This window comes from Physeter macrocephalus, chromosome 21, assembly GCF_002837175.3.
Source record: "Physeter macrocephalus isolate SW-GA chromosome 21, ASM283717v5, whole genome shotgun sequence".
Taxonomy (NCBI): domain Eukaryota; kingdom Metazoa; phylum Chordata; class Mammalia; order Artiodactyla; family Physeteridae; genus Physeter; species Physeter macrocephalus.
Genome location: NC_041234.1, coordinates 31,227,851 through 31,248,323, shown reverse-complemented (window position 1 = coordinate 31,248,323; position 20,473 = coordinate 31,227,851). Strand labels below are relative to the sequence as shown.

Sequence of the window (20,473 nt, the reverse complement as noted above, 5' to 3'; positions counted from 1 at the left end):
GAATTTGCCTATTCTAGATACTTCATAAAAATGGAATCATACAATATTTGTTCTTTTATGTCGGGCTTATTTTGCTTAGCAAAGTGTCCTCAAGGTTCACCCATGTTGCAGCATGTGTCAGAATTTCATTCATTTTTGTTGCTGACTAATAATCCATTATATGTATATACCACATTTTATTTATTCATTCATCTGTTGATGGACACTTGGGTTGTTTCCACCTTTCAGCTATTGTGAATAATGCTACTATGAATGTTGGTGTACAAGTATTCCCTATTATCCTTTTAATATATGTAGAACCTGTGATGATGTCACCTTTCTCACTCCTGATACTGATCTTTTGTATCTTTTCTCTTTCTATCCTGATCAATCTGGCTAGAAGTTTATCAATTTTACTGACCTTCTCAGTAATATTCGTTTCATTAGTTTCTTTATTGTTTTTCTGTCTTCTATGTCATTGATTTCCACTCTCATCCTTATTATTTTGTTTCTTTTGCTTATTTTTCTCTTATTTTTCTTTTCCCTTAAGGTGGAAGTTGGGGTATTTGATTTTAGACCTTTCTTGTTTAATATAAGCATTTTGGTACTATACATTTTCCTCTAAGTATTGTTTTAGCTGCATCACATAAATTCCGATATGTTTTCATTGTTTTCAGTTCATTTTATAATTTCTTCTTAAAATTCTCTTTATAATTTCTCTTTTGATTTCCTCTTTGACCCATGGGTTATTTAGAAATGTATTATTTAGTTTCCAAATATTTGGGGACTTTGTAGATCTACTTTTCTTATTAGTTTCTAATTAAAATCCATTGTGGTCAGAGACCACAGTATGACTTGAATCCTTTTAAATTTCTTAAAACTTGTTTTATGGCTCACAATATGGCCTATCTTGGTAAATATTCTATGTACACCTGAAAAGAATGTGTATTCTGCATTTGCTGATGGAATCTTCTATAAATATCAGTCAGGTCAAATTGGTTCTGATTCAGTCTCCCACATCGTTACTGATTTTCTGTTTACTTGATTTTCTGACTGATTGTTCTATCATTTACTGAGAGAGGAGTGCTGAAATCTCTGACTTTATCCATGGATTTGTCTACTTCTCCCTGCAATCCTATCAGTTTCTGCTTCATTTATTTTGAATCTCTGTTATTAGGTTATCGACATAGTTGGGTTTAAATCTACCATCTTACTATTTGCTTTCTATTTGTCCTATCTATTCTTTGTTTCCTCTTTTTTGGCCTTCTCATGGATTTATTGCGTGTTTTCTATAATACCATTTTAGCTCCTATGTTGATTTATTAGTTATAACTCTTTGTCTTATTTTAGTAATGGTTTCAGGGTTTAACTTATTTTTAACTTATTATTTATTCATCTTTAACTTTTTTAAAAAATATGCTGTCCAATGATAGTGTACTATTTCATGTATAGTATAAGAAACTTATAACAGTGTATTTCCATTTCTCCCTTCCCAATATTTGTGCTATTGTTGGCCATACATTTTATTTCTTTTCTTTTTTAAAATAAATTTATTTATTGTATTTATTTCATTTTTGGCTGTTTTGGGTCTTTGTTGCAGTGCGTGGGCTTCTCACTGTGGTGGCTTCTCTTGCTGCAGAGCACGGGCTGTAGGCACGTGGGCTTCAGTAATTGTGGTGCAAGGGGTTAGTTGCTCTGCAGCGTGTGGGATCTCCCTGGACCAGGGCTCAAACCCATGTCCCCTACATTGGCAGGTGGATTCTTAACCACTGTGCCACCAGGGAAGCCCCTCTTTACATTTTGCACTCAAGACAAGTGCCTCACTTGCCTGTCCCTAATCCTAGCTCTGGTTAAGTCCTGCTTTTTATTTTTCTGGCCTTAAAATCCTTGCCTTTAGGGAATTCCCTGGCAGTCCAGTGGTTAGGGCTCTGTGCTTTCACTGCTGAGGGCATGGGTTCAATCCTCAGTTGGGGAACTAAGATCCCACAAGCTGTACAGCACAGCCAAAAATAAATAAATTAATTAATTAAAAAAATCCTTGCCTTTAATGGGAGCATTTAGTCCATTTACATATTATGGAATTATTGATATAGTCAGATTAAGCTCTATCTGGTTATAATATGTATTCTACTTGTTCCTTCTGGTTTCTGATCCTCTGTTCCTCCTTTCCCATCTTCTTTTGAGTTAACCAAATATATTTTAATATTCAATTGTTATTCTTCTATTGGCTTTTCATCTGTACCTGTTTTCATTATTTTCTTTAGCAGTTGCCCTGGTGATTACAAAATGCATCCTTAATTTATCCCAGTCGACACAAAGTTAATATTTTACCATCTCACATAAGATGGAAAAACCTTGCAAAAGTATAGTTTCATTTCCCAAATCCTGTCCTTTGTGTTATGGTTATGTATGCTATAGCTACCTACATTTTAAATGTTACAATTCAGCTGGATCCATTTGAAGAATGTTTTTAGGATATTTTGGAGAAGATCTACAGTAACCCGTACTCTAGGGCTGAAGTAGCCTACTCTTAAGGCATGGTCTTTCTGGGGTGTCTGTTTCTCAGTGGGGCATTGGGTGAAGATTCTGCACTCAGGCTGGTCAAAATCCCTGTGTCTCTCAGAACTGTGCAAGCATCGATTCAGTTCACATAAGCCCAGGACTGATCTTGCTTGGCCTCGCAGTGTCTCATTCTAAGCCTGCACAGCCTAGTATTTGAACAAAGACCTAAAGCAATGCCTTCGGTGACTTCTGGAAGTCTGCCTCTACAAAGCTCTTTTTTCTCCAATACCATGCCTGCTAGACCGAAGTCCCGAATTCTGATCTCTCCCACCCGGCTCAGCTATATTGCTATTCTCTTCCAAGACTCCACTTCCCTCCAAGGGGCTCCTGAAACTGACCCAGGCAGAAAGAAGGTACAGTCTAGGCTTACTGCATGCTCACCTTAAAGTTTTGCCCACTAACTTTATTTTATTTTCATTTTAACATTTTATTGGAGTATAATTGCTTTACAATGGTGTGTTAGTTTCTGCTTTATAGCAAAGTGAATCAGCTATACATATACATATATCCCCATATCTCCTCGCTCTTGGTCTCCCTCCCTCCCACCCTCCCTATCCCACCCCTCTAGGTGGTCACAAAGCACTGAGCTGATCTCCCTATGCTATGCGGCTGCTTCCCACTAGCTATCAGTTTTACATTTGGTAGTATATATATGTACATGGCACTCTCTCACTTTGTCCCAGCTTACCCTTCCCCCTCCCCATGTCCTCAAGTCCACTTTCTAGTAGGTCTGCGTCTTTATTCCCATCCTGCCCCTATGTTCTTTATGACCATTTTTTTTTAGATTCCATATATATGTGTTAGCATACGGTATTTGTTTTTCTCTTTCTGACTTACTTCACTCTGTATGACAGACTCTAGGTCCATCCACCTCACTACAAATAACTCAATTTCGTTTCTTTTTATGGCTGAGTAATATCACGTTATATCATCATATTACAGTGGTATATTAGAAAGACTGTAAAATTCTGTTTTATAAATGTGCTCCTTTAAATACAGCATCAATATACATACAAAGGACTATACAGGGTCATTTCTTGGCAATTTTAGGGGTTTTCAAGGATATTTTTGATAATATGCAATTTTTATCTTAAATGCTGACTTTAACACCTCATCAACCATGTAAGAGGGATTTCACTGTTGCATAAGATTTCAAAAAAGAACAAAATTAGCTTCTACTGTCCTTGTTCCAAAACAGATTTATTGAGATGATCTGTGGAAGATTAAACATATTTAAGCCATGCTTTCAATTACTTTGCAATCAGGCAAAGGAAGGGGAATACAGAATACAAACTGACATTCAAGCACCTCCTGAAGTCAGTTTTGAGAGAATCATCACTGTTATAGTCACTTAGCATTAAACCCTGACAGTCTGTAACTCTTTCAATCTTTCCTTAGTCACATAAGACCTCTGATTTGTTTTTCCTTGGGAAATTAATTACAATTACAAGGAATTATTCTGGGTTCCTCACTTAGCCATTTTTTTTTTTTTTTGCGGTACGCAGGCCTCTCACTGTTGTGGCCTCTCCCGTTGCGGAGCACAGGCTCCGGACGCGCAGGCTCAGTGGCCATGGCTCACGGGCCCAGCCGGTCCGCGGCATGTGGGATCTTCCCGGACCAGGGCACGAACCCGTGTCCCCTGCATCGGGAGAAGGACTCCCAACCACTGTGCCACCAGGGAAGCCCTTGACTTTATTTTTGTGTATGGTGTTAGGGAGTGTTCTAATTTCATTCTTTCACATGTAGCTGTACAGTTCTCCCAGCACCACTTATTGAAGAGGCTGTCTTTCCTCCATTGTATATTCTTGCCTCCTTTATCAAAAATAAGGTGATCATATGTGCGTGGGTTTATCTCTTCTGCCCACTAATTTTAACATTTAGCGTTTAGCTGTGGATCCACTCCCCAGTATTACTGTGGTATTCTAATGGTAATTTTCTATTTATCTCATTCCTTCTATATTTATTATTTGGAATTCTAATGCAAGGAAGAGTTGTCCCATCTCCAGCATTTATTTACTTACCCAAATATATCACTGATATATATAAGTATGGAATCATGGATATTTAGTTTTTGGACTACAATAAAGCACTATCATTATTTTTTTGTTGCTCAAATTGCTCCATCTTTGGTTATTGGGAGTTCTTTCAGGTTGGCTCCTGCATCTTTATGACACACTCCCATCTTTTTTTGTTTAGGTTCTTCCTTACTTTCTGGTACCACACAGTGCTCCAGGCTCATCATGTGTTTCCCTTCCCTGGCCTTAAAATCAGCCATTTCTCCAAGGAGCCCTGGTTCCTTTCATTGAAGAATGGCATTTAGAAACCAAGATGTGGGTACTAGATGTGCTTGTTGCTTCTGGAATAGCACCATGTCTAGGCCTTCTCAATGGGCAGACAAAAACTGTCCGAGGAGACCAAGAAGATACGACAGCTCAACCCAATGTGGTAGGGAGCTTCTAAGATGTCCCCCCAGTGGTCCTACTGCTATTCATGATCTTGTGTAATCCTCTCCTGTGAGTAACTTGCTTATAACCAACAGAATGCCTCATTGGTGGGCTTCCCTGGTGGCGCAGTGGTTGAGAGTCCGCCTGCCGATGCAGGGGACACGGGTTCGTGCCCCGGTCCGGGAAGATCCCACATGCCGTGGAGCGGCTGGGCCCGTGAGCCATGGCCGCTGAGCCTGCGCGTCCGGAGCCTGTGCTCTGCAACGGGAGAAGCCACAACAGTGAGAGGCCCGCATACCGCAAAAAAAAAAAAAAGAAAAAAGAATGCCTCATTGGTGAGGGTATGTCACTTCCATGATTAGATTACAAGAGATAGTAACTTCTGTTTTGCTAGTAGACTCTTCTATTGCTGACTTTGATGAAGCCAAAGTACATATGCTGTTAGCTGCCTCATGGAAGGAAAGGCACACATGGTAAGGACTGAGTGCACCTCCAGCTGACAGCCAGCAAGGAACTGAGGCCCTCGTTTAACAGGCTGCAGAGAACTGAGAACTGCCCCAAACCATGTGAGGGCAAGTGTGGAGCAGATTCTTCCCCAGTCCAGCTTTCAGACGAGTCCTCAGTCCTGCCCACACCTCCCCTGATTGTACCTTCTTGAGAGCCACTGGAGTAGAGGAGCCAGCTAAGCCAGCCTGGCTGCCTGACCCGCAAAAATTGGGAGATAATGAATGCATGATTTTTTAGCCACTAAGATTGTGGTAATTTGTTACACAGAAAGAGATAACAAACAGAGTATCCTTATTTGGATCCTAGAACAGAAAAAAGACATTCGTGGAAAAACCAGTGAAATCCAAATAAAGTCTGGAGTTCCTAGTACTGTGCCAATGTGATTTTCTTATCCTTAATAAATGTGCCATGGTTATTCAAGCTGCTAACATTAGGGGGAGCTGGATAACAGGTATGAGAACTCTCTCTACTGTCTTTGCCACACTTCTGTAAATCTAAAATTATTTCAGAATACAAAGTTAAAAAAACACTTCTGGGTATTACATGTTGTCTTTGTAAAATAAAGAGAATATAGCCAATTTGAGGAGAAAAAAAATAAAGCTATCAGGGAGCCACCAGTCTGGTGGTAGAGGTTCAGCAACCAGGCCCTAGGGCTCACAGTATGTTAGGCTAGAATGGGGCAGGCAGCAAGTGTGGTGGTCACAGCCTGATGGGGGTGACACAGGACCAGGCCTGATACCTGTCCTGGGAGTCAGTTCGGTTGAGAAATTCCAGGAATATTTTTCCCCAGCCTAAGATACTTGTGTCTGTTCACTTCCATTTAAATTCCCCACAAATGTCAACACCTGTTCCAAAACCGAGTTGTTTGCTTGTTCCCCTACCTTTACGGTTTTTGTCTTTGCCATTTCCACCATCTGGAATACCTCCCACTGTCTGCCAGGAGATATCCTCATATACTTCCTCATCAGCTTCAAAAGTGAACTTGCAAGAAAATCTTCATTGGCCCGTCTGTCCTCAATGACATCGTTCAAACCAGAGCCCTCACTTACCTAACTTTACCATTTAGCGCTTCATCCATTTACCAGCTGTATATCGTCAGATAGTTACTTAAACCCTGTTCTATTCGTGTTTCTTCAAACGTGAAATAGGAGTAAGCATCAGTACTTTCTTGATGAATATTCCTTAGAATAATAAATTGAGTAAAATGCTTGCAACAGTTAGGAGGCTGCCTAGCAGATAGTTAAGGACTGATTGCTTTTGTTTGTACATTGTTTTCTTCAGCCCCTCTATCTAAATTCTTGTACCCATCCCACTCAAATCTGTTTCTTCCAAGAAACTCATGAGCCATGCTCATTGCACAGACAAAAAGCAAGGACAGGAGACTCTCTGCCAAAGTTAAAAGCGCATCAAACACGCCTAGCATTTATTATTTTAATCACAAACCTACAGACCCCTTAGTACACCCTCCTCGGGGCTCGGCCCCAACAATCCAAAGCTGACAACCTTGGGTGTATGGGGTAGGAGGGATGGGGATGGGCAGGGAGTGTCTCTTGATAACTCTGGAATGGGGAAGATTTCTCCAAATGGAGAACTAGGTGGAGGCCAGAGGTTGGGGGTGACCTAGCTTCTGAGTAGGGGGTCAGTAAAAAAAATCAGATAAAGAGGGGGTATATATGTTTTTGCAATCCTCCCCCTAAGCCTCTGCCTTGGTGAGACAGGCTTCCACTTGTTCCTGGGCTGGGGAACTCCCTGGAAAGGCCCCTTCCTTCATCTTGTTCTTCCACATGTTGAAAAAGAGTACTGGGGTGCTGGTTCTGGGAACATGGACCCAGTACCCCCTTATCCCCATCACCTCCCCAATCTACCCTTCAGGGAAGGAGGTAAAACTCTGCCCAAGTGTGGGGGTCTCTCACTCACTCCTGATCTAGGTCTGGACTGTCAACCCACAAGATTTCAAGATCTGCCCCCTTCTTCAAGGGCCAGGTCGGCTTAGAGCCCTCCTAGGTTAAGTCACAATGGTCCCAGGTTAAGGCAGGGGAGCTTAAGTACCACTCCTCCCTGCAGTGTGGAATGATTTGATGGGATGTTGCTAAGAGACAAGGGCTGTGATCTCCACAAAGTTGCCTGATCTTACTGACTCCTCCACGACTGAAATACCTGCGCCTGCACCGGGGCTGTTCCTATAGGGAAAGGGTGGGGCCTGACTCCTCCATTGCTAGAAGGCCAGGACTGAGTTCCCAGGTAAAGGGGTTGGCTCTCATCCTCACTTCTGTTCCTTGCCTGTGCAGGGCAGGGTTCACGGGGAAGGGGCAGGGCTTAAACCCCCAGGGTGGGACCTCCATTTTGACTCCTCTTCCTTGCCAGGATAGACTAGACTGTTGGTTCCAAGAGAGGGGATGGAGCAGTATCCTGACACTCTTTATCCCAGGAAACATGGCTAGGACAGTCCCTAGGGGCCAGGGGCTGACCTCATCCTGTCTCCTTCCCTCACCTGGGCAAGGGCAGGTCCCACGGGGCAGGGGTGAGGCTGCGTTCTGTAAGAGACAGGCCCTGGTGTCCCTACCTTCTCCATGTCTGAAATACCTGCATTGGCCTGTCCTGTGGGGAAGGGGTGGGGCCTAATCTGACTCCTCCTCCTTGCCTGGTTATAGGGGTGGGGCCTCATCAGTCTCCTCTTCCCCCAGTACACCTGGGCAGGGCAGTCTCATGAAAAGGTGGGGGAAAAGGCGGGGCCTCACCCTGACATGTCCTCCTTTCCTGGGTGGGGAAGTCCCAGGGGAGGGGTGAGGCCTGATCAGGACTCCTCCTCCATGCTGAAGCTGCTGCGGCGACTGCTGGCCTTGGAGACTGCGGGGGATACTGAAGAAAGCAGGGGATCGGAGGCAGCCCGCAGTGGGGACAGGGCGCCCCCTGACAGTCCCCCCACCACCCCCTCCTCCTCCTCCATCAGAATGTCCTCCAGCCCCAGGTGGAAGGGGTCCCCCAGATCCCCCAGGTGGTCGCTGGGAAAGTGCAGGTCCAGAAGGGCATCTGTGGGTGGCGCTGGGGGCTGCTGATGGGGAGTACTCTGGGCAGGTCCCCCCGCTGCATGAAATGTTGCTGTGCCTGGCCTGCCCTCCTCTTCAACATCCAGCTGCTCTGGCTTGAGACTGTCAGAGGCTGAAGTTGTGGCCAGTGAGAGCAGCCCTGGGGTGGGAGGCACTGGCAGACCATGGATCTGGGCCTGCAGTTCTAGCTCCTGCAAAACGTAGGGGGGTGGGTGGTGGGGGTGGGATAAGATGGGGTTCAGAGTCCCTCAGAGGCAGAGGATATAACAGTTAAAAGGGTAAGGCTGCCTGGGTTCGAATTCAGCCTCTGCCACTCACTAGTTGCGTAACTTCAGGCAAGTTGCTTACCGTCTCTGAGCCTCAGAGTCCCAACCTAGAAAGTGGGTATAATAATGGTCCCTGTCTCACAGGATTGTTGTGAGGATTAACTTAGTAAATGGAGATAAGGCTCTTGTCATAGTGCATGGCACAAGATAAAACACTGTGTCCGTTAACCAATATTCATTATTATTTTTGCTAATGTTATGATTACTACTTATCATCATCATCATCATGTGAGTCAGGAAGCCCGGGGATCCCCCAAATATGCAGGAGGAGAAATCCTAGCCTGTTCTCCCTCTGCCTCTGCCTCCAGGAAGCCCCCCTCACCCCTGCCACCGCCTTCTCCTTCCAGACCTGAATTCGGAGCTGCAGGCTGCGGTTGGCTTGCTCCAGGGATCGCTGCCGGCTCTCCAGGTCTTTGGAGCGCTGTTGCTCCTTCTGCAACTTGCGGATGTAATCCACAGAGGCTTTCAGGATGGTGCCCTTGTTCCAGCGCATCTCCCTGTGGGGCCCGAGGGGGAGGAAAGAAGGGAATGCTGCACATGGAGTCTCTCGGGAGCTGAAGGGGGCGACTGCACCAGGTAGATGGAGCACCCCGCCACATGTCTAGAACTTGAGGCAGAGGGACATCAAGGGGATGGAATGCTCGGATGCAAACCACCTGCCTGGAACCTTCCAATGATGCCCCATCACATCCCGAACCCAGGAAGCCCTCTCTGACCTGATGCCGTACTGCTCCCCTTACCCATGCCCCTCTGATTCATCTCACTGCAGCCACACTGGCTTCTCAATGCTCCTAGAACATGGAAAATCATTCCCACCTCAGGGCCTCCAGCCCAGCTCTGCCCTCCACCTTGAACACTCTTCTCTCAGACACCCAGATGGCTCCTGCCTCACCTCTTTAGGCTCTTTTTTCAAGTATTTCCTCATCAGTTGAGGCCTGCCCTGCCCCCACCCTCCTCACCCCAAACTGTGACCCTCCCCAATATCCCATCTTCCCTCCGTTCTTGATTCCCCTCCACAACACTCATCATAACCACCGGAGTTTACATATTTATCTTCTTTGCTGTCTGTCTGCCCCCACTAAAACATCAGTTCCATGAGGTCAGGGATTTTTGTGCATTTTGTTCCCTCTGGTATCCTCAGGGCCTAGCATGGTACCTGGCACAAAGCAGAAGCAGCTCAATACATTTTTTTGAGTAAATGAAGGAGGTACTAAATAAGCGGAAAACTGTCTATGTCGTACAGGGGGGCAGACGACGTGGACCATAATGTCATGGACCATAATGTCATGCACCTAAAATTTTAGATGGGAACATGGTGAGGGGCTGCCACCCTGCTCAGGGTGAGGAAAGCTGGGTGAGAAAGGGGCAAAGGAGCAGGACTGCCCGGGTGGTTCCCACTTAGGGCGGGCCCACCCGGGAATGAGTTTCAGGGAGTGGGGCCCCCATCCCACCTTCCACCGGCCTGGGGCTCCTGGCCCAGACTCACGGGTCACTGGACTTGGGGATGAGGGTGCCCAACTCCTTGATCCTGTCGTTAATGTTGAATCGCCTGCGACGTTCAACTTTGAAGGCAGGGGAGAGAAAGAGAAAGTGGGAAAGAGTTATCAATAGGTTGAGAAGCGAAGAGGAGAAACTGGGGAATTGGGAGGCTGCTGCTGCAGGGAGAGGCCCCCAAGGAAGGCCGGGCGCAGAGTGAGGCAGGGCTGCATGGCACGTGGGCGGGAGTGCGCGCTCTCACTCACTCAGGTTGTGATTGTCTTTCTTCTGCCGTTCCTTCAAAAGGGCCTTGGCCTCTGTCTCTGGAAGAGAGTGCGGGAGGCGGTCAGGGCCTCTGGGTCTGGGAAAGATGACAGACGACGGTGGGCAGCATGTGCAGCCGCTGGGGTAGGCTTTGGTGGGCACAGGCAAGGGAAGTGCCACCATTTTTACAATTTTTAAAGACGCCATGGTGACAGGCCACTTGTTAAACCCAAGAGGAGAGGGAGTGGAGTGAAAGCAGGACCACGGGCCATATGGACAAAGATGGCAAACAGCCCCCATTTCTGTCTGTTTAAACCCTCTTCTCTTAGAATCAGGCCTGACCCCCAGACCTGGTAGATATGGGGCTCACCCTGGGGTATATGATAATTGCACGGGGCCAAGACCCTGGCCCTTACCAGAGATCTCCCGTTTGATATTTGGCAGCTCAGCTGGACAGGAGTTGCTGACAGTGATGGCTGGCGTGGCCACGCCCTGTGTACTGTACACATCAAGCAGATTCCCTGACACAGGCAGCTGCAGGCAGGGAGAGCGGAAAAATGATGGTTGGAAACAGACCCCAGGCTCGGCCCCTTCTTCGACCAGGTTCCTGACCCTCCACACACCCCAAAGATGGGCCCCCTCATGCAAGGATTGGCTGGCTCAGCATGGGAACCCTTCCTTCTCCTTCAAGGGAATTTCACACAGCCACTCAACAGGGAAGACAGGGTCAAGGGGACCTACCCTGCTTTGCTGGGGGACTGGAGCCTGCCTGGCCTGCTCATTGTGTCCCCACAGCCCGTCAAATCCCCCAGTGACTTCTGAAGCCCCTCTCCCAAACCCCGGCACTGGCTCTGAGAAATGCCAGAAAACCAACCACCCTTCTCAGGTCTTTGTCAGCGCCAGTGCAACATTTCAGCCCCTCCTAGAGCTACATTCCAACTCAGCATTCTTGGAACACTCCAACCCAGGCTTCTCAGACCTTGGGAAATTGTCATGGCAACATTCCACCCAAAATCTGGCCTTTTGGAGAGTCCCAGCCCAATCTCCAGTCTTTTGCTGTGACTGCGTTGCATACAGTCTCCGGCTGCCATGCACCGAGGTTCTGATCTGGCACCCTCTTGCACATTCTGATCTCTCAGGATTTCTTGTCCAACTACTCAACAAGCACTGTTTTTATGTCAGCCTAGTTTTTTTTTCTCCTTCACACTCTCTTGGATACACCCTAGGGCAACGAACTAATCCATAAGTAATTAGTCCCACCTCTTGATGAGTTCATCTCTTGAAACCCCCACTAGTCTGCTGGATCCATCCAATCTCTAGTTGTGCCCAAATCAATGAAAAATTCTGATAAATTGGTACCATTTTTACATGTGCTTCCATCCTCTTGATAAGCTGGAAAGAAGTAAAGCTATAGGCACTTGGTATGTCCCAAAGTGAGTTATGAGACTCTTGGAATGTTCAGAACCAGAATGTTAAAATTCATCAGTGCATCTCCTGCTCTAGAAAGTTTTTTCCAGTCTTTACAAGGACCCAGCCTCTTGGCACAGTTCACTGTAAGAGATGTGGTATGTTCTAGTCACTTCAAGGTCCAACCACATCAAATCTGGACACCTTTGGCATATCATGTTCCAATCACTTCATGGTCTGGGTGTGTCTTCATGACCTGAATGTCCTGGTACATGCAAAACGCTACAAGATAATCTGTATATCTGTATATTATATGCTTCTCTGTTAATTTTGGCCTATGTTGTTAGAAATAAGATTATACCTTGCATGTTTAGAATAAGTTTCTGTCCATCTCTGCACTAAAAAATTTAGAGAGTTACAAGCTCTAAAGTGCTATAGAGAAACATCACTTAGGGGACGAAGGTGGAAGTGTATTTATGTTGGAGTGTAAGCATGTGTGGAAGCCTCGCAGCACCAGGACTTGGCCCTGTTCTTAGAGCATCCTCTATCCATTCTCTACCTGTCCTGCTTCAAGAGTTCCAGCTGGCCTGCTGTGAAGCCAAGAGCTACTTTGGAGTGCTGGCTGCAGGATTAAGCCAATTCTTATGCAACTGACTCAGCTCTTAATGGCCATTTCTTCCAAAAATTTTCTTTTGTGTGTGGGGGAGGGTGTGGGTCTTGGGATGGGGGTGAATTTGAGGTTTAAAGTTTAAACTAGAAATAAGATGATGTGGTCTGCTTGCTCTCTGTTTAGATAGGCTTTAAGACCAATTGGATTTACATGGAGGCCAGGCCAGAGAATGGTAATCGATGACTTGTGTGCAGACAAGCATTTATCCAGGTTGCATTGTCCAAATTGGTTTGCTAAAGCTCCAGGTTACGTTCTTACACAAAGAAAAACATGCAGTAAACATGAGACAAGTTTAGGAAAACTTAATAAAAAGAAACCTGTCTTACACTCAAAACAAACAAACAAACAAACTGCTACAAGAGTCCCACCTCTTGGTCCCTCCCACAGTGAAGCTTGAGTGCTTCGTATGCCCTAATAGCTCCATGAAGTCCCCACCATGTAGATATCAAAATCTACAAGGTTCACCTCTCTATGCAGTGCAACATGGCCCCAGGGCACTGGTGTGCCCCATTCTCAACATACAGCCTCTATCTCTATCTCAGTACAATCCAAGGTGACAGTCTCTTATGTACACAGCTAGCCCGGGTGTATATAAGATATCCCTCGGTGATAGAGGGATGTGCTAATTTTTAGACCAACCTCCCATCTCAGGGCCTCACCGTGCTGGGAAGCTGCAGCCCCGTGGTGCCTCCAGGCAGATAGCTGAGCATCTCATCGTTGTAACTGGACTCCAGGCTGATGATCTCATCAATGACATCATCAATCTGGGAGAAGAAATACGGAAGAGCCTTAAAAGAAGTTGGGGCAGGGGGAGCATGGGAGGGTCGTCTGCAGCCACTCACCTCCTTCTCCGAGCTAGACCCGATGGTGAGCAGCGCCATGGGGCTGTTGGGAGCACTGCCAGTGGGGCCCGTAGCGTGGGCAGCCTCAGGGGCGGGGAGTGGCTGGGCACTAGCAGCCCCCGGTGGTGGGGTGAGGGCCTGGGACGCCAGCTTGGGCCCAAGTGTGGTGGACAGGTACTGCTTCACCTGCTGCCGGCGCGCCTGCTGCAGGTGGTAGCGCGTTGGGTTCTCCAGATGGGTCTGCACCTGTGGAATGCGGGGGAGACAGGATGGGAGGGAACAAGGTAGAACAGGGCTCAGAGGGGTGACTCTGAGCCCCAGCTTGCCCCTCAGAAGTCATCTGTTCCGAGGCTCAGGATGGCAAACCAGGCCCAGAATCTGAGAACCCTCTCCCACCCCCAAATACTAATTAAAGTCTCCCCTAGGACCCAAACTCCCTTTCTCAGAGATCCTTCACAGCCCTCAAGATCTACCCATGGGTGGCAGAATCCTTCACAGTTTCTGGAGCACCCTGTCACAGTCCCCAAGAGGCCCCCCGCAAAGCCTGTGACCCCACCTAAAAGGTGTGGGAACTCTACATGGCTTCCCAAGACATTCCAATGGCCAAAGAATTCCTAATGCATAACCATATGTGAAGTGCTTCCTACAAAGCCACTTCACAGACTCCAGGGCCCACTCAGGGCACTCATGAGCCTCCATGATCCACCACGACATCCTATGGCCCCCAAGAACCCCTCACAACTCCACAAGAACGCCTTGGAAACCCTAAACACAATGGAATACTAGCACAGCCCCCTTTTATCAGTACCTGAGACCTTCCTTAGAGCCCCTAGGGCCTCGTCCCAAAGCCACCAGGACCAATCCTCAGTCACCAGGAGCCCCTCCCAGGGCCTCTGGACGTCACCTTACCTTGAGCACCTCCCTGGGCACCTGAGCAGGGGGAGGACGACCCAATGTGTGACCCCCAGCAGAGACGCCAACCACAGAGATGGCAGGAGAGGCAGGTGCAGGACTAGGGAAGGGAGAGGCTGCAGCCTGTTCCCGACGCTCACGCCTCTCCTGCTCCTGGGCCTGGGCCCGCATTAGCTGCTGCCGCAGCAAGACCCGCGATGAAGAAGATGACGACATGGCAGGGGTCCTGGAGCCCCCTGCAGAAGATGATGCAGAGAGTGTAGCTGGGGTGGCTGGTGTGGCCTGCAGTGATATTGGGAGGCTGTGGAATGGGAAATACGGGGCCACAGGTAAGCTAAACGTCTCGGCCCAAGCCTAAGGAGTCATAGTGCGATGGAGCAGACATAGGAACCTGGCCTGTTCTCTGCCTTCAGAAACCACAATGTGGAGGGGTGATAAAGGAACCAGACCTGGTCACAGCCCTCAGGGGTCACAGTCTGGTGGGGGAACTTTAGCCCTCAGTGCTTATGGTGAAGCCTGGATTTGGGCCTGTTCATATATCAAGCGGAGATACCATTGTTCAGCTCTGCGAGCTATTTAAAGGAGAGCAGAAGGAAACAGAATTGAGGTTGTGGGAGTAGATATGGACACAGAGGGCTCATTAAGCTCAATTGGGGGCTGGAGATGCTCCCTGAGTTCCTGGGGGTGGGCATCAGGCTCTATGGGCAACCACAGGCCCTTCTTCCTCCCCTGCCTGGGCCTCTGGTCCCAGGAGCTAGTCAGTCTTGAAAATCTCAGAGATTTCACAATCCTCTCTTCCTGCCCCTCTTCCAGGTCCCCTCCCCTCTCTTAGAGCCCAGGCCCATGACTCAGCACATTTAGACTTTCAAGCTTGGGGGAAAGAAGAGACCAGCAGGAGCTCTTCAAGGGCTGGGAGTGGGTGAATATGTTGAGTTGGGGGGAGGGTGACCAGGGGTTATGGGAACGGCTCCGCCTACTTGGGGGCTGGGCTTGAGAAGGCCACGCCCTGTGTCTGGGAACTCCAGGCACGCTGCAATTTTTATCTATGAATGGATGTGCAGGGTGGGGGAGGAAGCAGGGGAGATTTTGTCTGAGATACTAGAATCCTAGCTTGGCCTCCCGCTTTCCACATGCTCTTTCTGGCTCTTAATTTTACTATCTGGAAAATTCAGGCTGGTGAGAGAATGGGTTGGGCTGGCACTGAGGGCCTCTGCCCATCAAGAGGGGATGGAGGGGCCTGAGGAATCGGGAGGGGAGTCAGAGAGAGGAGACATACCTTGAGCGTAGCGATAGGGGTTGGCTTTTGAGCTCGTAGAAGCTGTCAGGATCAAGGATGTTTTCTAATTCGATGTCAGCAACAATCCCGGATTCCGGAAGCAAAGAGTTCAAGCTGAGGGTGGGGGGAAGGCAGGGGTGATGGTCAGTGATTGTATGGAGACGTCATTCCCCTGAGAGAGACAGAGACAGAGACAGAAGAGAAAAGAAGAGAAGAGAAGCATACACCAGGAGAGAGGAGAATAAAGTGTATCCCTCACATTCGGCCACTTTGCTGAAACCACCACCATGAATTCCCATGTCTTCTCCCCTCTCCACTCTCTTTTGCTCCGTGTTACCCATAGTTCCTTAAGATTAAAAATAATAAGCCTGGACCCCAGCTCCTCGATCTAACAATCACCTGGGTGTACAACCTGGGTTTCAGGAGAATAGAAACGAAGAATTGAGGAATGACAATTCACTTTGTGGGATTCCTGACTTTGCATTCAGAGTTCTCCCAGCCCCCACACCCCCCATTGTTTTCCTGGCTGCTGAATGTGAGCCCACATAGGTCCACAGGCATACTGCACGGTAGGGGCTTCCCTTGGCAGAACAGTCCATTGTAACACAAACTGAATGCATCACAAAGAGAACTGGGGTAGCTGATTCACTTTACTGAAGGATCCACTACTTCCCCAAAGAACTCCCGGCCACCAACCCTGCCCCAGCCAGAGTTTGTGGGATGCAAACACGTATCCAAAAACAAGATGGAAATAACAAAGGTTCCCCTCAGTCCAACAATCTGGATTGACAACAGGGAGAATTTGGGTGGATGATCTGCTTTATAGGAACATTCTTTTCTTGGTCAGAGGAGCTTGCCCAGCACTCTCCAGTTTTTTCGATAGATCAAAACACAAACACACCTCCAATACCAACACCCACTGACACACAAACTAAGAAGCCATGTACACCGTCCCTTTCAACTATCGCCACTACTGTGATGATCTAGGTTGCTATAAAGGCATCAGGAGATGGTAAATTCATATATTGAAAGGCTCCTGCTCAACCCTCCATGCTGGCTGCAAGACCCTAGTGTGTAGGGGACATTAACATGCAGGCAGATAGATATGCATCCTTGAATTTAGTCAAAGATTTAGAATCCTGAGATTGTCGTTGACTTGCCCCTCCCCAAGAATCTGTCTTCCTCCCTTTCCTCACTCACAGACCGGGCCCTAAAACCACCCCAGGAAGTCGGGAAGAGGAAGCTGGGGATCCGCTGAGCTCAGCACAATCCCAGGCAGAAAGTAGGCAAAGCCCCCTCCCATGCTCACACTTCCATTGCACAGAAGTTGGAAGAGGTGGGCACTGGAATGGGCAGGGTATGGACAGAGAGGGCTGGGGCTTCCAGGCCCGCTGATGGAAGTGAGGCTAAGAGGTCAGCGAGGACCCACCCAGGCAGGGATGGTGCAATTGGTGCTCATTCCAGCTCTAGGGTCAGATTCAAGATTGCCTCCAGGGCCTGAGAGACAGACTGGGAAGGTGAGATAAAAAAAAAACAACACCTCTGTGTCTGTGTGTGTGTGTAGGGGGTGAAAAGAGCTGGCTGAGAGGCTAGGGCAGGTGGCAGCAGGAACAAGACCCTCCTCTGGGTTCCCCAATAAGGTCTGAGGCCTTCTCTGGGCTAAGAGGTAGCACCACCTCCATTGCCTGTCTGTCTGACTGTTTCCCATTCAAGCCCCTATGGGGTGTGGGAAGAGGGCTTTTCCACTACCCAGCTGGATGGGTGGGCAGGTGAAGGGATTATTCTGATCAAGTCTTGATGAATGTTGCTTTTCTTGTTCACTCACACACACTCACAAGGCTGGTCCCACGCAGCATATCCGAGATACCCCCAAATCCCTCCAGAGTCATTTTATCCCCAAACACAGCCTCCAGCAACCAGCCACTGGGAGTCACCAAGCTCCCAAGACAGCACCTCTATCTCCCAGGATGCCTTCTCTGAGGGAAAAAGTCCCTTAAAAATCAGTGCCTCACCTACAGAGTGCCCCATCAAATTCATTCCCCTCATATCTGACTCAAAGACCCCAAATTCAGCCTCTAGTCAGAGTCTCAGTCCCTGAAGTTCAGCTACCCTAGACTAGTTTTTGGACACAACAGAATCAGCCCCTTGAGACCCAGTCAAGTGCCCCCCGCAAATCTGAACTAGGCCTCCCTTACTGCACTTCCACGACTCCTTTAAGCCTCAGTCCAAGCAAGCCACCGCCAGATTCCTTAGGTGCCCCCCCAAGTCGGGCGCCCAGACGTCCTCCAAGACTAGGCCGAGGGCCTCCAATCACAGTCCTGGGCCCCCGCTGCCCCCAGATCAGGCCCCCGGGAACCCCAGTTAGCACTACCGGTCCCAGGCGGTCCCGCACCTGAGCAGCTGGGCCGAGTCGGCCGGCCTGCGCTCCTCCAACAGCACGAACACGGCTCGAGGGCCCTCCGCGCTGGCCTCTACGCCGTCCCGAGCTGGCTCGGCCGCATGAGACATGACGCCCGGCCCCAGGCGAGCCCTGCCAGGCCGGTCGGGCCTCGGCCCGGTCCCCCTAACAAAATAAGAGTCCCCCTCCCCCGCTCGCCACCGCCTCCTCCGCTAAGCCATGGAGCGATCTCTGCGCGGGCGGGCGGCCTCGGGGAGATGGGATGGGCTGTGAGTCATCCCCCGCCCAGAACGGACCAACACCCCCCCCCTAACCTAACCCCGGACGACCGCCCTCCTCCCCCTCGTCCTCTTCCCCCTCCTCCCTGGGCTGGGGAAACTCCACAGGAAGTGACCGCACTGAGGATAGACAGCTCGCTGGGCCACGCCCTCTGGGTGAGGCGGCCAATCGCTGAGGGGTGGCTCAAGGGCCCGCCCTAAGCTACGCCTCCGAAGCCGAGAGAGAACTAGATTCCGCAGGCCCTTATTCCGAGAAGGGGGCACCGAGGCCACGCCCTCAGAGACAGAGGCAAATCAATGAGAGGAAATTAGATTGAACCACGCCTCCTCTTCTCAAATTATCCCTCCGCAAGATATTAAGCCGCTCCTTGGGTCCTCTGCGCCTGCGTACTGATGGCCAGTCTGTGCGTGGAGGGTCTCCAGGACACGCTTCTAGCTGCGGAAACGCGCCCTCTATAGGCCAATATTCATAGTATCCACTCCCTAAACCGCGCTCCAACCTTGATCTAGCGGTGCCTCCTCAGCCAAAGCCATAGCCTTGAGGCCTAGGCAGCTACATTCCCGGAAGGTGCTCACCAGAAACCCCACCCTTTCGGTACCTACAGTCCAGCCGCCCAGCTGGTCTTCCTGGAAGCGGTCCGCCTACTCTATGTCATTTAGAGCGGTTGTTGTACTAGGTCGTTGCGCTGCACTGTAGGTGCTTAGTGAATCCTTGACAGATGGATGAATGAGTGGAAGGATGGAAATTAGATCTGGCCCCTTCTGTGGTTGACTTCTGGAATTATAAAGACCAAGGTTTGAATATGGGCAAGGGACTTCCCCTCTCTGAGCCTCAGCTTTACTGGCCTGTCAAATGGGGGTCATAATACCTGTTTGACAGGGTTGTTATGAGGACTGGAGGTAATTTTTGAATAGTGCTAGCAGGTTGTTTGGCATACAATAATCTCTCCAAAAATTGATTCACTCATTTGTGCACTGATTTAACAAACATTTATTGAGCTCCTCTGTGTGCTAGATACATGCAAGCCGGCTTGCACACAGCAGAGGGTCCCACTCATACCTTCAGATGCACAGTCAGCTCACAAAATATCCAGACCTACAACCTTCCCTTTATCCCTCCCAACATCCCGAGACCATGCCCATCAGTTGGACCACTGGGAACTTCGCTGAGCGCCCATTTGCCTTGCACCTTCCTGTATTGGCACCCTTATTTCCCAAGTTGGCTTGGTAAACACGCACATCCCCATATGCTCACACACAAACATTACCCACATAATAAAGACAATTCTTCCCCAAATTAATCTTTAAAAAATCAATACATTACCAATAAAAATTGCAAAATGGAACTTGTAGACCTGCTGTTAAAATTCCTACGGTGCCTTAAATACACAAGAATATCTAATTTTATAAAAGAAAAAGAAAGAGGAGGGCGTCATCTTACCAGATTCAAAATATCTGACAAAGCTCTAGTTATTAAAACATTGTGGGACTTCCCTGGAGGTCCAGTGGTTAGGACTCCGCGCTTCCACTGCAGGGGGAGCGGGTGGATCCCTGGTCGGGGAACTGAGATCCCGCGTGCTGCACAGCCAAAAACAATAAAATATAATAAAATAAGCACAGGGAAATACAACCATAAAAAGAAGCATCGTGATATGGGAGTAGGAATAGAAAACTAGATCAATGGTACAGAAACAAAATCCAAAAATAGACCTAGGTATTGTGGGAATTCATAAATGACAAAAGTGATATTTCAAGTCACTGGGAGAGAGATGGACTATTTACTAAAATAGTTTGGGGAGAAATGACTGTTTTGGGGGGGGAGGGATTAGATTCCTAATTTACTCAATTCAGAAAAATTAATTCCAGATTGGCTAAAGACCTAACCACTAAAAAAGAAACTATAAAAAATATCAGAACAGGGCTTCCCTGGTGGCGCAGTGGTTGGGGGTCCGCCTGCCGATGCAGGGGACGCGGGTTCATGCCCCGGTTCGGGGGGATCCCATATGCCGCGGAGCGGCTGGGCCCGTGAGCCATGGCCGCTGAGCCTGCGCGTCCGGAGCCTGTGCTCCACGGCGGGAGAGGCCG

The 20,473-nt window shown here is 48.6% G+C and overlaps 1 protein-coding gene across 3 annotated transcripts; it reads right to left on the bottom strand.

Moving 5' to 3' along the window:
- Nucleotides 1-6,885: 6,885 nt before the first annotated feature.
- Nucleotides 6,886-18,391, bottom strand: TFE3 (transcription factor binding to IGHM enhancer 3). 3 transcript variants are annotated; one of them, XM_007120923.4, is made up of 10 exons: nucleotides 18,105-18,391; nucleotides 15,713-15,826; nucleotides 14,434-14,737; nucleotides 13,525-13,770; nucleotides 13,342-13,446; nucleotides 11,022-11,139; nucleotides 10,608-10,664; nucleotides 10,352-10,427; nucleotides 9,215-9,362; nucleotides 6,886-8,351 (listed from the first exon to the last, which is right to left on the bottom strand). In XM_007120923.4, the coding sequence occupies exons 1-10, from the start codon at nucleotides 18,218-18,220 to the stop codon at nucleotides 8,157-8,159; spliced, it is 1,479 nt and encodes a 492-aa protein (XP_007120985.1). In that variant the 5' UTR covers nucleotides 18,221-18,391; the 3' UTR covers nucleotides 6,886-8,156. The 3 variants fall into 3 exon arrangements, with proteins under 3 accessions (XP_007120985.1, XP_007120984.1, XP_023972669.1); XM_007120922.4 differs by having other exon boundaries at nucleotides 8,149-8,730; XM_024116901.3 differs by having other exon boundaries at nucleotides 8,149-8,730; nucleotides 13,342-13,770.
- Nucleotides 18,392-20,473: the final 2,082 nt, after the last annotated feature.

Coding starts and splice junctions, on each gene's coding strand:
- TFE3 (XM_024116901.3), bottom strand. CDS start 18,220: ATGTCTCATGCGGCCGAGCCAGCTCGGGACGGCGTAGAGGCCAGCGCG. Junction 9,363..10,351: donor ATCCCCAAGTCCAGTGACCC/GTGAGTCTGGGC, acceptor CGGGCCCCACAG/GGAGATGCGCTGGAACAAGG. Junction 8,731..9,214: donor GCCTGCAGCTCCGAATTCAG/GTCTGGAAGGAG, acceptor TACGTTTTGCAG/GAGCTAGAACTGCAGGCCCA.